Source organism: Gadus chalcogrammus, chromosome 21, assembly GCF_026213295.1.
Source record: "Gadus chalcogrammus isolate NIFS_2021 chromosome 21, NIFS_Gcha_1.0, whole genome shotgun sequence".
Lineage (NCBI taxonomy): Eukaryota > Metazoa > Chordata > Actinopteri > Gadiformes > Gadidae > Gadus > Gadus chalcogrammus.
This window is the reverse complement of record NC_079432.1, coordinates 9,509,104-9,524,435: the sequence shown is the minus strand read 5'-3', so window position 1 is coordinate 9,524,435 and position 15,332 is coordinate 9,509,104. Positions and strand designations below refer to the sequence as shown.

The 15,332-nt window shown below is 45.5% G+C and overlaps 1 protein-coding gene across 5 annotated transcripts in view; it reads left to right on the top strand.

Annotated features, from left to right (window-relative positions):
* The window catches only part of cdc42bpab (CDC42 binding protein kinase alpha (DMPK-like) b), a 72,204-nt gene that overhangs the window by 16,679 nt on the left and 40,193 nt on the right, over nucleotides 1-15,332 (top strand). For all 5 annotated transcript variants that reach the window (XM_056581883.1, XM_056581881.1, XM_056581880.1 and 2 more), the window contains exons 2-5: nucleotides 7,102-7,193; nucleotides 12,080-12,163; nucleotides 13,299-13,394; nucleotides 14,605-14,753. In XM_056581883.1, coding sequence (XP_056437858.1) covers nucleotides 7,102-7,193; nucleotides 12,080-12,163; nucleotides 13,299-13,394; nucleotides 14,605-14,753 — 421 coding nt within the window. The remainder of the gene's footprint in view (nucleotides 1-7,101; nucleotides 7,194-12,079; nucleotides 12,164-13,298; nucleotides 13,395-14,604; nucleotides 14,754-15,332) is intronic.

Here is a 15,332-nt window from a genome sequence, read left to right as displayed (position 1 = left end):
TATTCACGGTTCTGGCTTTGGCTCCTTTTTAAAAGGGACTCTAGATGGCTCTCATGACATAACACGATGACAGGTTACGTAAGGGCGGGGTAGTCAGACAGTCCCCTGATCTCTCTCTCGCTCTTTATTCTCACTCAGTCAACCCCTCTCCCTCCCTCTCCCTTATTGCTCTCATCCTTCTATCTTGACCATATGGTTCTCATCATGACTCAACCCTTGAGTTCAGACGGTCACCTGACCATCTCCCAAACGGGTCAGTCACGCGTAGGGACACCAGACTAATGCTGTGGCGGCTGTATCTCCTGCTGATATCCCTCTGGGGGGGTGTTGACACGGGGACTGTGACCAGTCCTGTTCACCCTGTGGGCTGAGACGGGGCTGCAGGGTAGGGAGCTTGGGTGTGGAGCTTTGGGTGCCTCTTTGAGGTTCTTCATGAACCTAGAACTTGGCCTGCTCATTCCCTGTCTTGGCTGGCGTTCTCACACTGCATGCCCTGGGTGTGTGGCTATGGGGGGTCTGGGGGAGGGGGGTTACAGGGGTAGGGCTGTTTTTGAACGGGTGCATTGTTTGAATGGGCGGTTTGTTTTGTAGTTGTTTTTGATTTAGTTGTTTGGCATTTGGGTTACTTCATATTTTCTGCACATCCTGTTTGCGATCGTTGGTGTGTGTGTGTGTGTGTGTGTGTGTGTGTGTGTGTGTGTGTGTGTGTGTGTGTGTGTGTGTGTGTGTGTGTGTGTGTGTGTGTGTGTGTGTGTGTGTGTGTGTGTGTGTGTGTGTGTGTCGCCTATGTGACACAACTAGCATTTGAAGCCATTGAATGCTTGGCCACCCCTTGTGCTATTTCACACGCACGCACGCACGCGCGAGTGAGCGAGTGAGAGAGATAAACACACATTTCTACCGCCTATCAATAAATATAGTTGAGGGATCTGACTTATCATGTGACCCTCATGATGGGTCGATCCGTACCCCACCGTCATCCCCAGACACAAACCCGACCCGGGCCGGGCCTGTGGGTAGCAGTCGGCCCATTTGTTTGGGTGTGTGTGTGTGTGCACATATCACGTGTGGGTCTGTGGCTACATCTATTTATATTCATATGGAGCTAATCTTTTTTGAGTGAGCGAGGGAGAGAGCATTCAAGTCTGGTGTGTCTCTCTCATTCTATTCTGGTCTTTGCACATCTGGATTGATAAAGCCTTTATCAAGGGTTAATTTTCTAACCGTGATTTGAGTAATTGACTGGCTGTTGGTGTGCTGCTTGTGAATGAAACCCTTCAAAGGGATGGAGTTTTGTTTAAGTAGTAGTGGGATGCTCTTCTTTTTTAGGCACTAGACTCTACATTCACACGCTGCTGGTTTCTGAGTTTGATAAGCAAGCTATTTATTCATGCTTGAATCCGCTGTTATTCATCAAGTTTATTTTGAACCTTTTTCAACCTTGAAACCTTTTATTCTAGTGTACAGGTTTCAATGTGAGACAAATTTGTTGTAAGTTTCCATTGGATTCGGTACTTCTGATTCTATGAATTCATTGTCCGGGGAAGTACCATTATAATTTTGTACTAGTGGACATGGTTTCTGCCTGGTTTATCATCATTGATAGTAATAGCCTTAAGGCTAGCTAAGGGCACAGGCTTTGGCTGGCACGGGAGCAGTGAGATGATACTGACGTAGGCATTTTAAATTTGGAGCTAACGTTAGTGTTTCCTGTGACATGTGATATCAATTGAACCTAACAAGCCTTTTAGAATTGAATGGCTTCCTTGGAGTTTTGTATGCCGAAGCATGAAAACTTTCCATGTTAGGAAAAAAACGACCCGAAAAACCTTCCCTCCCTGTAATGGGCCAAATATTAGCTCAGACGCGGCATTTTCTGACATGCTCAGAATCACTTCGAAGTCATTAGGCGGGTGTTCTGACTGGCTTACATTGTGTGGTTTTAAGTCCCCAGTATGTCAGAAATGTTGTGACATCACGAGAAGGGGGTCGCCGCCGGTACGCTTCATACAAGCCAAGGTTTGAGGTAAGCCAAGAAATGTTACGAGGTGTGATAAGCCCATAGAATCCAACCTGCCCCCCCCCCCCTCCAGCCTCAAGAACCCCCCCAGACGCCCCCCGTCCCGGCGGTCCCTTCACGGTCAGAGGGAATGGAAGGACGTTCCCAATCTTGGAATTGTTAAGCAGAATTCAAAGTCGCCATAATGCGACATTCGAGAAATGCAGGGGCATTCGGCGCTCAGCCATGCACTATGGTTGCCGTTTCGCCGTAGCAGTGAGCTGGATGAACCGTCTGGGCACTCTGTCTTCACATGGAGCTTGGAGATTGCAGGGGTGCAAGGACACCCGACAGAGAACCGTGTGAACGGTTTGTGAGATCCGTGGTTGCGTCATTTTTGGGTCATGCTGGCTCGCACAGTTCATGCACTGGGTTAGGGCGACCATTCACTTGGTTCTACGCTCCCCCTCCCGTTTCTGCCTTCTGCTCTTTTTCTCCTCTCACTCTCGTTCTCTCTCTATCTCTCTCCCTCATCTCAGCCTCTTCCTCACCCTCTGTTGCTTTCTTTCCCCCTCGGCCTCTCTCTCACTGTGTCGGTCTCTCGTCCTCACTCTCTATCCCTCTGTCCTTAACTCACTCTATCCCTCCGTCCTTAACTCACTCTCTCCATCTCACCTCCTCCTTTCTTTTTTCCTTACACTCTTCCTTTCCCACACTCGGTCTCCATTTTCCCCTCTCATTGTCTGTGTCTTGTCTCCCCCCCCCCCCCTCCCTTTTCTGCAGCTTCGAGTGTCTACTGGAAGCTGCATTTTTCTGTTGTTACCTCATTGTGGTAGTAAATAATCCGTTATGGCTTCCAGATGACCCCCCCCCCCCCCCCCCCCCCCCCTGCCTCTGTCCCTCTAGGGAGTGGAGGTCTGGGCTAGCTAGGTCAGTTACCTACTGTAACTATCTAGCAGACGGCTAGCCACAGCTGCTTGTTTGGAGATTCTCCATTACTTTGTGTCTCTCTTCCTCTGTCTCCGTCGCTGTCTCTCTGTCTGAATATGTGTCATCTACTAATCTTCTGTTGGAAATTGCGATGATCCATCAGGAATTTCAAATGTAATGTGCATTTAAGTTCTCTTTCCCTTACATAAACGCACAGCACGTAGACACCCCACGTAGACAGAAACTGCATAGTCATCAGCTTCAAACACACACACACACACACACACACACACACACACACACACACACACACACACACACACACACACACACACACACACACACACACACACACACACACACACACACGGTAATACCCTTGGCTGAGGCCAGAATGTGAACGTCGAGCATGTGATTTGCGGCTAGCTAGCGTCTATTAAGTGAAGGCACTTGCGTGTAGTTAGCGCATTTCCCCGCTGATGGTTCCGGAACTCTGCTGGCCCTGTTTCGGCCCCAATGTGGGCCAGACCTGGCTTGGCCAAACCAGTCCGGCCCTGAGGATTAGCTGGTTCTGGCGTCATGCACGTTTTTCCAGTTAGTGTGTGTGTGTGTGTGTGTGTGTGCTCGCTCCACATATGTATATATATGGGTCATATGGAAGACTTTCTCTGTTTTGGGAAATCTGTTCCAATTGCATCTGTATGTATGTGTGAGCGTTTCACACGTACGTACAAGCTCACAGTGAGCCTGTGTTCATGTATTTGCAAGGTGGGAGTGTGTGTGTTTTGATAAGCATGAGATTATGTAGGTATGTTGAAAGGAAGGGTTGTTCTTTACATGTTTATGTAAGCATGACTTTTGGGTGTTGTATATAGGTGTGTATGTGTGTGAATAAGTCTTAGTGTAGTATTTAAGTTTTCTAAAAGGGTGTGTACCCTTTCACAGTATCTTTAAGTTATGTAGTCGAGTAGCTGTCTAACCATTTGTCCACTACGGTCTGTGTGTTTGAGTTGTGTGTGCCTGTGACTGTACGTCAGAGTTTGGTATGACTGACATATCATCATGGCTTGGCAGCTGTTGTCATCACACACACACGCACACACACACTTCTTCAGCACAGTTTCTCAGAAGGAGTGACACACCTTGCCATGGCAACCGTTGCCATGTTTGGTCCAAGCAAGTGTATTTTGATGGACCCTCAAGATAAGCGCTCCAACACAAGTTTTTTTCTGTGTGTGTGTGGTACATAACAATGAATTTCGCAGGACATGAGCTGCTACTGATCCTCGTGAGTAGTGCACTCAAGGGAGCATGGGTTTATGTGTGAGCACTGCGTTTTGCATTAAGGAACTTTTTGGAAACATGCGTGAGCCATACGCTTCAGTGACCGTTATCGTACGTACGCTATAAAGGCTTCCAGTGTGATGCTTCGAATGAGGTGAATGGCTTCTGAGTGTAAAGTCTTCTCAGGGAGACATTGCTGTCAATTGTTAACAAAAGGTAGAAGAGTTTACAATAACCGAGATCAATGAGAGGCCGAAAGTGAGCTTTGACATGAAAAACAAGGTTTTGCAAGCACAGCGAATCAAATACTTTGTTGAGGTTGAAAACGGATTCGATTTGGCTGCTATAATGTCTTAAAACCAAACAAAAACAAAAGGCAGCTTATTCGTGTACTTTTAGAAAGAACATTTCCCGTAGTTTTGCCCTCTAGAAAAATACTTACCGGCCTTCTTGTTTGGTACTCTTGAGTGTTCTTTTGGCCCAAGTTGTCTCTTAACGGTGGCCAAGAGCTTCTGGCAGGAACAAAAGGAGACCTTTCTGAGAAAGGTTCAAAAAGCTAATATTCCCTACTTTTAAATTCACTACTCTGCAAGATAATATTAGCATAGCTTGCTGGCTAACAACAATGTAACATTAGCATGTGCAAGCAGACAGATGTACTGTGATATTGCATTGGAAAAAGTATGATGCATGCTATTCTATATATTTAGGTCTGAGTTCGCAGCGCTAAACGATTTACTATTTCGTCATAGCAGACACTTTTATCCAAAGCAAGTGACCAAAGAGCACATTTTGAATACAGTTGGTGGTTGATTAACAGCATTTTTCTCAAAGATGCAGTGCAGTCTCTCAATGGCTCATCTCCATCCATGCTGCATATAAAACATAATAACCTAATGGTAATATCAGATGTGGCGACCCTTGTAAAGTTGATTTGGTGTTGATGGGGTTCTTTGCTGACTACAGGGAAAGGTTCCCCAGAGTGACGTTTAGCTATTGGCCGCTGGTCCTTGTGAACGCTGATGGTGGGGGCAGTGGCAGCTTCAGACGATGTATAATTTGTGCTGTCTGTTGTTTTGTTACCTCTAGATTTCCCTACACATGTTTAGCATATTAACAACTTTTTTATTCAATGGCACCATTGTTCTTTGGAAGCTTAAATGAGGCCAGGCTGCAGACCTGGTGTTTATGTCTGCCACTTTTCTTATTTATTGCATTTACATTTTATCTTTAATCGTTCAGGCCTGTTGGTGCTGTGAATCTTAAGCTATGGGAGCTGAAGAAGACCAAAAATAAGCACTACAGTGCATTGAGCGCATACCATAACAGATGTATATCTGTTTAAAGTTTGAGAGAGGCACAGCGCGTCTGTGTGTGTGTGTGTGACTGTGTGTGTGTGTGAGAGATCATTTAAGGTTTGCTCAGCCCAGCGTGTGTGGAGAGGGAGTGTTGAGTTCTGAGTGGCCTGTTTGTTTTATATCAGCAGGCATTTCCGTCTCTCCACGGCGGGAAAAGTATCTTTCCTACACAGCACCGGGAGATTCTGTGGAGTCATGGCAACCAGACAAGTTCTGGCGATGATTGGCTGATGAGGGATAGCAGAAATGGGCTATGGGTGCCAGCTATTGGCCGCCTGTCAATTTACCACCACCACCACATGAACGCACACACGCGATCACACACATACACACGCGTACACCAACGCCATGCTGCGTGAATGTGCATAACAGATGTTAGGCAGAGAATACTCCTTTTGTTAATCAGAGGCCATGTAAAGCTGACACACTGTGTGTGCTGTGTATGTGTGTGTGAGTGTGCATATGGGCCAGCTTGTCTGAAGGCTATTAATATAAGTCTAGACTAATCCCTTTTATGAAAGACCTTGTACTGTACAGCCGTCAGTGGTGCTGTGAAGGAATCGCCTCATTTAAAGAGCAACATCGTACACCTGAACGCCTGCGTTCTTCACTACGTTCCTTCTTCTCAGTATCGGAACAATCGGGGTGTCAGTGTAGCGAACGGACCCTCACTGCCGGCCAATCGAGGTCACGCTAGGCATGCTGGGATCACGGAAACCAGGAAGTGGTTGGATTGCCCTCCCTCACAAATGAGGGAAATGCTGACTTTGGTGTTGGCTGTAGACGGGGATATGGGAGTGCCGTCGACCCCTCCTCTTCCACCTCACCCCTCTACTCCTTCCCTCCCTCCCTCCCAAGTCCTTCTCTCTGTATCGTATCCATGGTGATAACAATAATTAATCTGCATTCCCTGCGTCCTGTGTAGCGAGACTGTTATAGATCAAAGTTTTGCTTACACTCTCGCTCTCTCATAAAAAATTATATAAAAAGCCCTTTTGGCCCATTATGGCCACCAGAGGTAAAGCAGGGGGTTCTGGGTGGGTAAAAAAGGCAGGAAACCAGGCCCTGACCGCTTGTGGTTTCTTTTGTGAGCAATCCACCGAGAAAAACCCAAACCTTAAGATGAACAATTCCTCAATCATCTCCCAACATTAATCTCTTGATAAGGAGAAGTTGTTTTTCAGGAAAGGCCAACATGGAAACACTAAACTAACATTTTATCGACCGCCTGAATAAATCTTGCTAGACTGCTGGAGGCCACTTATCACAAAGATATTGTGATTAATAAAAAAAGTGTGGCTCAAACGATTGCTTTCGTTGCAATCCTTTACTCAAACATAAACGTTGTCCTTCTCTCCCCCATTGTACTTTTTAATCTACGTAGCCTATATTTCTTTTGCAGTCTTTTTTGCTGAACTAATCTGGCTTGCAGTCGGATTGTCTTCTGGTAGCCACTTATAGGTTTCTCCTCTGGTCTGGATGAGAACTGTTAGCATCTCTAACCATCTCTCTCTCTCTCTCTCCATGCAGCGCGACCCTTCACCTCCAAGGTGAAGCAGATGAGGCTGCACAAGGAGGACTTCGAGATCCTCAAGGTGATTGGACGAGGAGCCTTCGGAGAGGTAATGCACTTCCTGTTACTGTGTTATTTTTAGGGTTTAGGGTTTTTCAAGTCATTAAGCACTATGGTTCCAGTCTGCCAATGAAGGTCACCGGAAAGTTTGCCGAACAAATGTTTTGAAAGTTATTTTCAGACAAGTAAAATATCTGAAATACCTAAAGATATGTGCCATGAAAGTTCTCACCTCCACTTCGAATGTTTATTTCTTCCTCTTTACATGTAACCGTATTAAATGGTGTTTGGCTTTCTCCTGCGGGAAGGTGCCCCACACTGAGAACAAAAACCTTCTGACAGGACCATTTAGCTCTATTGTTCGTTTGTTCTCTTTTTTTTTTTTCTGTCTTTCTTTCGGAAATCCCTGGTCACATGGTCTCTTGGAGTGATGTCATGGTTTGGGAATGCAGGAGCAACAGGTAGCAACAGAGGTGGTTGTCAGTCACCCAGCAGCGAGCACTGCGTCCCCAACTACACACTACTTTGTGTAATGTATTGAGTGCATTATACTTATTTAGGTTGTTTTTCTCTTTTTTATGAATGGTAGAGTTTGGTCCGTACCCTATAAATAACAATTGACACTTGATTGTTAAGGGAATTAAATCAAAGCAGGTCCCCTATTGTTTCTGTAACGTTTTTTTTTTTTTCTCAAATTCTGTAAAAGTCATTCTGCAGCCTATACCGTAAGTCGAAAAACTCTTGAAATATTCAGGTATGGTTACCCACAACCCCCACTACCCATAAACCCAAAGGTGGTGCTATTGTAAAAAAATCATGAATTAGGCTTATTTCTCCTCACCAGATTGACCTGGACTCAAAATTCTTTCATAATATTAGTCCCTAGAATCAGATGCATCTATAAAACCCCGGGTCTTATTATTATTGTGGTACTGCACCCAAAAGTGGCGCTATTTAAAAAAATATATGAACTACCTTGTTTCTCCTTACTAGATTTACCTGGACTCAAAATTCTTTCATCATATTAATCTCTTAAATCAGATGCATCTTTTTCACCCTGGACTTCTGCTCTAAAAATGTTTACTTTTCCCACAATTTCATAGAAAAGCCAAATGGCCACAGTCTCAACCCATTTTGCCTATAAGACCATTTTGTTATTGTATAACTACCATACTGCTATCACTAGGTGTATACCATTAACATTGCACATTTTCCGATCTGTACTCTTTTAAGAAAGCCCTTAATTCTCTTGTGAAATGTGTGCTTGGAGTTTTCTTGATGTTTTGTGCTTGTCAATCGACATTTTCACCACGTGAATGAGGCTTCAGTTTAGAATGTCAGTGGCTCAAATGGAAAATGCCGTGTACTGGTGATCCTTAGGTTGAGAGTTCGAATCCTGATTCCCATTCATTATTTTCCAAGAATCGGACTGCCAAGACACAGTATGGCTTTAAGGGGAACTTCTTCGTTAACCATTTTTCCTTCATAATGTCATATTAATATTTCTTCCGTTAGTGTTCTTGACTACAAATGTTTAATTTCCCCAGAATTTCAAAGACTTTTCAGGTACCGGTATATGCTTTGAAGAAAGCCCTTAATTCACTTGAGAAATGTGTGAATGGAGTTTTCTGGATGTTGTGTGCTGATGAATAGACATTTTGACCATGTGAATGTGGCTGCAGTTCAGGTTTATAAGTGGAACATCTTTCCTTAAATATTTTGCTTGGACCCCGTTAATCACAGCTTGCGGTTATACTGTATTTATAATCATGTATGCCTCGATTTTGGAAGCATAACGTATAGTTATTTTGTTGGAAGTAATGATTGAGCAATTGTTTAGTAATTTATTTAAAAAGTACTTTGAAAATCAGGATTTTAAAGTACTACAGCTCTCTTGAGTCCTCTCAATATGGCATTGGCAACCAACCCTATAGTATATAAGTCTGTTTCATACGTTCCAGCTGCATCCAGCGAGTACATCGTAAACGCAGAAAACTTGTTAAATCTAGAACAACGAAGTCAGCTTGATGTCCTTTCTGACAGCTGTTTGGGCAGTTGAGGCGGCCTTTTCTATTTCATAAGCTGTTGTATGTGTTCTTCAACCGCTTTACGTCTTGTAGAAAAGTCCTTTCTGAGTGAATGTCATATTTACTGTAAAGCTGGTGGTGTCGTAGGAGTCAGCAGCCGCTGTGGGCTGAATGCTACTGTGGCATTTCTGTGGTAATGTCACCGTTACTTGATCCTGGAAGAGAAAATATAGAATTCAAGTGGTGTGTGTGTGTGTGTGTGTGTGTGTGTGTGTGTGTGTGTGTGTGTGTGTGTGTGTGTGTGTGTGTGTGTGTGTGTGTGTGTGTGTGTGTGTGTGTGTGTGTGTGTGTGTGTGTGTGTGTGTGTGCTATTATGGGATGTACTGCACCTCACAGAGACTGTGTAGGTTTTATACACACAACGGCTGACGTGCAGATAGAATTACATGGCAACACACAAACACTGCTAGTGCACCAATGCACACTCACATACGTACAGAGTAATACAATGTGCAGGTCAAGTGCTGTGTAGGGGGCACAACATATAGTGCAATAGCAAATGTACACAGCATTAGATTAAAAACACACAGACAAACACTCACATTCAAAATACACACTCTCATTTAAAATACACACACACACATTCTCAGTGAAAATACATATACTGTGTATAAATAAATACATACAATATTGTAAAATTAACAAACACATGCATACTGCATGGGGGCCGAACCCACCCACCCACAACCCACACCCCTTTGGCCAGGTGCCCAGGGACTCGGGCCCCTCCTCCCAGCCTGGCGCAGGTTTTACTGGAGCTCTGGGTTACATGAATTAACCTCGCCACAGGGCCTCCATGTTTTAACCCTCAGTGTGAAATACCTGCAACCCTCTGATGAGGTCTGGCCCTTCTCTCACACAGAGAGAGAGAGAGAGAGAGAGAGAGAGAGAGAGAGAGAGAGACGTATTTGTTGATGCTGCAGATGAGGCCAAATAAAATGATTGAACAAAAACATACTGATGAGTACCAGTACTGAGTGGCCGCTTGCAAAATAACCTGTCCTTTATACATAATTATTTTTGAAACTTATAATTTCTTACAGATCCTCCCAAATCCATTCAGAGACGCCCTCACGAGGAGCACACACTGTGACTTCATTGTGTTTGTGTGCCAGTATTTACATGTAGTATAACCAACTCCCAGGGCTGCATTGTGGTAATACGAAACCCTGCTAGTCTGTGTTGTGACTGCTGCCCTATATTAATTAGGGAATTAGCATGGGTTAGCTCGTAGCATTCCCTGTTGTGCTGCCATTTGACTGTGAAAGGGTCAGTGCTGTTAGCATTTCAAATTTAAATGTTAGCATCTCTGTTTCTACTTCATGATTTCTCTTGATGGAGTCCAGTGACCAGAATAGACCAAGAAGAAGTGAAGCAGAACATCGCTTAGCAGAGATATTTTATCTGCTGCTCCTTGTGTCGCAACAGGGAGTCTTTTTTGAACCGCCGAGAGTCTGAGGGTAAGGGTTGGGGAACAATGGCTGGCATCCGTCCGTGAGTTCATTTGTGGGCAACGCGTACGTGCGTCGGTTCTCCAGAACCCGACGCTGCCGGGGTGTGCCCGGTGGTCCTGCCCAGCTGCAGAGATGGCCGGATTAGCCCAGACTCTTTCCAGTCATGCATTATTCCCGCATGACGGGAAGAAATCCATTCATCCAATTTTAATGTGTATTAAAAAAAAAAACAGCATCTGGCCTCGCTTGTGACAATAATCGGTTAAAGCGAGTCGGATCAAAGTTGTTGAGACAATTTATGAATTTGCGCCAAAAAAAAACCAGCTAGTTTACATACGTTTTGGGGACCGTGGATGGGATTCCCAGAGAGGAGCAACGTCGACGGAGAGATGAGGTGGAGAACGAGTAGAGGAAAGATGGAGACACACAAACAACAGGTCGCTGCCAAGAACAGTCTGCTCCTCCTCCCCTCTCCTCCTCCTCCTCCTCCTCCCCATTGCGGGGTCCATCTCTCCTCCGCAGAGGGAAGACGGGGGAAATCCAAACAGTGCAGGAATGTTATCATTGTATTGCATTAGCAGCGTTTCCCGGCGCATTTAATAGATTGCAGACTTATGCAGCCTGCATGGACGCCTAGTGTCCACATGCGTGTGTGCATGTGTGTGTGTGTGTGTGTGTTTGCAAATTGTATATTGTCTATTCATATTTTCAGTGTCAGGGTTATTGATTTTTTTTTTCACACTTTTGACCAAGTGAGATACAATGATGTGGTCTTATTTTTGTTTATCTGTGTATGAGTCCATAAATGTACCTTTTGGTTTCTTCTTATTGACGTATATACAAAAAATATACCTTCAAGATAGTTTTTTTGATGAAAAATTAGCTAGTCGGCATTCAGAGGGTGGCGGTTTAAGGTTGATAGGCATGTCCTCTGAATCAGTAGAATCAGGTCCGTTGCCTCAGCAGATAGATACATGACTATCTTTAATATATCCGCCTTCAAATGTTGATGGTTGAAAGGATATGTTTAAATTTAGGTATGTGTGCCTGTGCATGCGTGTTTGCGTGCGTGCGTGCGTGCGTGCGTGCGTGCGTGCGGCAGTCGGACAGCAGCTCCATTTCTAATCGTCCAAGGACCATGATCACTTCCAAGAGCCTGTTTTCGCCTTCGTTAACGCCCATACATGGAGAAAATGTAACTCAAACGGTATCATACCATCTATGTTGTCATCTTTGCACTCCTAGGGTTACCTTTTAAAAGACATGGAGGACTACAGGGAGTCCAATATAACCTGCGTCTGTCAGAACAAGGAACAGCCTTGAATTCACGTGATGCAGTTAAAACACGCATGTTTCTAACTCTTCTCTCTCGCTCTCTCTCCTTGCCGGTCTAGGTTGCCGTGGTGAAGGTGAAGAATGCAGACAAGGTGTTTGCCATGAAGATCCTCAACAAGTGGGAAATGTTGAAAAGGGCTGAGGTGAGCGCCGTGCGGAACGCCGACCTAACCAGTAAACAGCACCAGTCGTGATCAAATGGGAAATGATCTGTGAAGCACAACAAGTCTGCCACTTCCTCCAACAAACTATTTTCCAGATTGGCAGTTTTATGGGCTGCTCACACTAGCCCGATAGAGTGTGATGTGGGTATTGACAACGATGGAACGTTGAAATTCGTAGGCGGGTGTTCTCCTGTTAAAAAATGCTGGTTTACTTATCCTTCGACGAATGAGTCAAATCATTATGGTGCACCAGTCTTTATCAATGACGGAGCGAAGGGCTGACGTATATATTTTCATTCAAGATGTATACGTTTTAGATGTAGTATACGCCCATTGACAGTAAACAAGAAAAGCCTAACCCAATCCTATGAAATGAGCAGATCCCGTCTGGTTCTGTGTTTCCCACGCAGGACATGGTTTGGCCCAAAGAGCTTGTGGTGCCTCCTGCCAAATGACCCGATTGTTTGTTTTTATTGAACATTCTTAGGAAAATGAAACCCCTCGTTGTTTCATGTGAGTTACTGAACACGCGGCAAATTGGCAACAAGTTAGATCTTGTTTGTCTGAGGGTCATCTAACCAGGCGTAAGAATGATTGATTTTTATCTGTTGACGATCAAGAGAAAGGCCAACCGATCAATAACCCCGCCCCCTCCGATCAGCGGCTGGCTCCTACTGGCCGAGACAGATGTCACTACAGATGGATGCTTTTCCTATTGACCTCTATTGTCATTCGGAACACTTCCCCACAGTGGGCTTTGAGTCCTCTTTCATTGATCCTGATCATGCAGTACTCAGCTGAGTGTCCTTTTGTGTCATCGATACTGGTATTTTTAAATGAGTCAAACCATTATAATCCATGTGGTCATATCATATTTTACATGATATGATATTCTTGAGCTTAAACTACTAGGGCTAGTATATTATTAGTTTACCAACATATTGCCAGCACTTACTGCAAGCTATCTTGGCATGTTTGCATATTGAAAACCCCACTGTACACATCGGAGATTCTTTATTTCCCTGGCTCTGCCAAATGCACGCACGCACTCACGTGTTTGACATGTTTCCGATGTGTGTTTATCGTGAGTTTGACATGTCGGTCCCCTCCCCAGACGGCGTGTTTTCGGGAGGAGCGGGACGTGCTGGTGAACGGGAACAGCCAGTGGATCACCACCCTGCACTATGCCTTCCAGGATGACAACAACCTGGTGCGTGTAGAGAGAGAGAGAGAGAGAGAGAGAGAGAGAGAGAGAGAGAGAGAGAGAGAGAGAGAGAGAGAGAGAGAGAGAGAGAGAGAGAGAGAGAGAGAGAGAGAGAGAGAGAGAGAGAGAGAGAGAGAGAGAGAGAGAGAGAGAGAGAGAGAGAGAGAGAGAGAGAGAGAGAGGCTGTGAACATGAGAGGCTACGGTGGCTGAGATGGCCCACAGTGTCCGCAGCCAAACACTTTGTGAGGAATGTCAACTGGCCATAAATGAGTCGTATCTAACGTCCACACACTTTCACGCATCTCTAGTCCTCTCTGCCCTACTCAACCCCCGCAGCCCACCAAATACCGACCCGACCGCCAGAGCACACATAACACACTGTAGAGAAACAATATATCATCGAACTGGAAAAGGGTTCTCTACCTCAAAGAACCCTGGCGAGAACCCCTTGTTACAAATACCTTCCAATACAGAATACGGGGACATTTCCATTGAATTTCCTCGCCAAAATAAACTCCTTTCTTCCAAAATTTACTCAATCATCCTTAAGGGCAAAGAAAGGACACACACAGCAACCTCGTTGGCCGAGAGCCACGCCTGCTCCACTTTGATTGGCTGCTGCCGTCCATCATTGAGGACAGTCCCCTCCCCCTCCTCTATATGAACCCATGGTCATGGGGGAGGGAGGGAGGGGGGCAGTGGGGGGGGGGGGGATTCCGGGGGTTCCTGTCATTCCATTTCTAACATTCTAGAACAACAAATGGCCGCCTTGCGCTGGCCTCCCCTTCGGGCTTTAGAAAAACATGCTGCCACCTCGCACACGGCTATTTATAGGAGCCATTGCAATGCTCACAGAAAGGGGGAGAGGTTTTATTTCGTGCTTACATTGTGGGGAGTCCTACAGTACATTCCTTGGGTAATACACACTGCGATCAGGGGGAATGAAAGGGGTTGGGAGAGTGAGCGTGGGGATGAAAGATAGGCGGGATGACGGTGATGTTCCGGCCTCCCCGTCTCTCTTGGGTGTGTGTTCCTCTCCCTTGTATCTCTATCCCTTATTATCATTGTAAAGGGACACCCACGTTGCCAACCTGTAGTGGCATCATGTAAAGAATACAGTGGATATCACTGGCACATTGACAGGACTGTAGATTCATGGGCACTGTCCTTTTTAAATGAAGGAACTATCTGCGTGTCCCCGTGTCGGTCTCTAGTACCTGGTGATGGACTACTACGTGGGCGGGGACCTGCTGACCCTGCTCAGTAAGTTTGAGGACCGGCTGCCGGAGGAAATGGCCCGCTTCTACCTGGCGGAGATGGTGCTGGCCATCGACTCTGTGCACCAGCTGCACTACGTCCACAGGTGAGTGTGTGTGTGTGTGTGTGTGTGTGTGTGTGTGTGGGGGGGGGGGGGGGGCTGTGTGGTGGCTGTTAACAATCTCAACCAACTACAATATAGCCATTGGTGAGACAGTTCATATCTTTTTTGTTATGTTGACGTGTGTGTGTGTGTGCGTGTGCGTGTGTGTGTGTTGGAATGACGAAAGGTCTAAAGGGATGTAGAGTAAGGTGTCTTTGCTTATGAAAGAGTTGTATTGTAGGGGAAGTGGGTTATCTTCACCATACAACTATAACTCTCTTATTTACGGCTGCGGCCTGTCATTGCTCGAGCCCTTCCAAACAAATCGTACACAGACATAAAGTATGTACCCCAACATATAGCCCCCTCAACGCCCCTACAGTCATTGTCTCTGCGCTCCACAACCGCTACCTCAACCGCCCCTCAAATGTGACCGGCTATCAAATGTGACCGGCTATAAGATTCCTAGACTTGCACTGTGAGAGAGCAGGGGAGAACTATACACGGATATAGATAGGCATGTATATTTCTAGAGCAGAGAGAGCATGGGAAACAGCCAGAGAGACAGGGATGCTGAGCCAC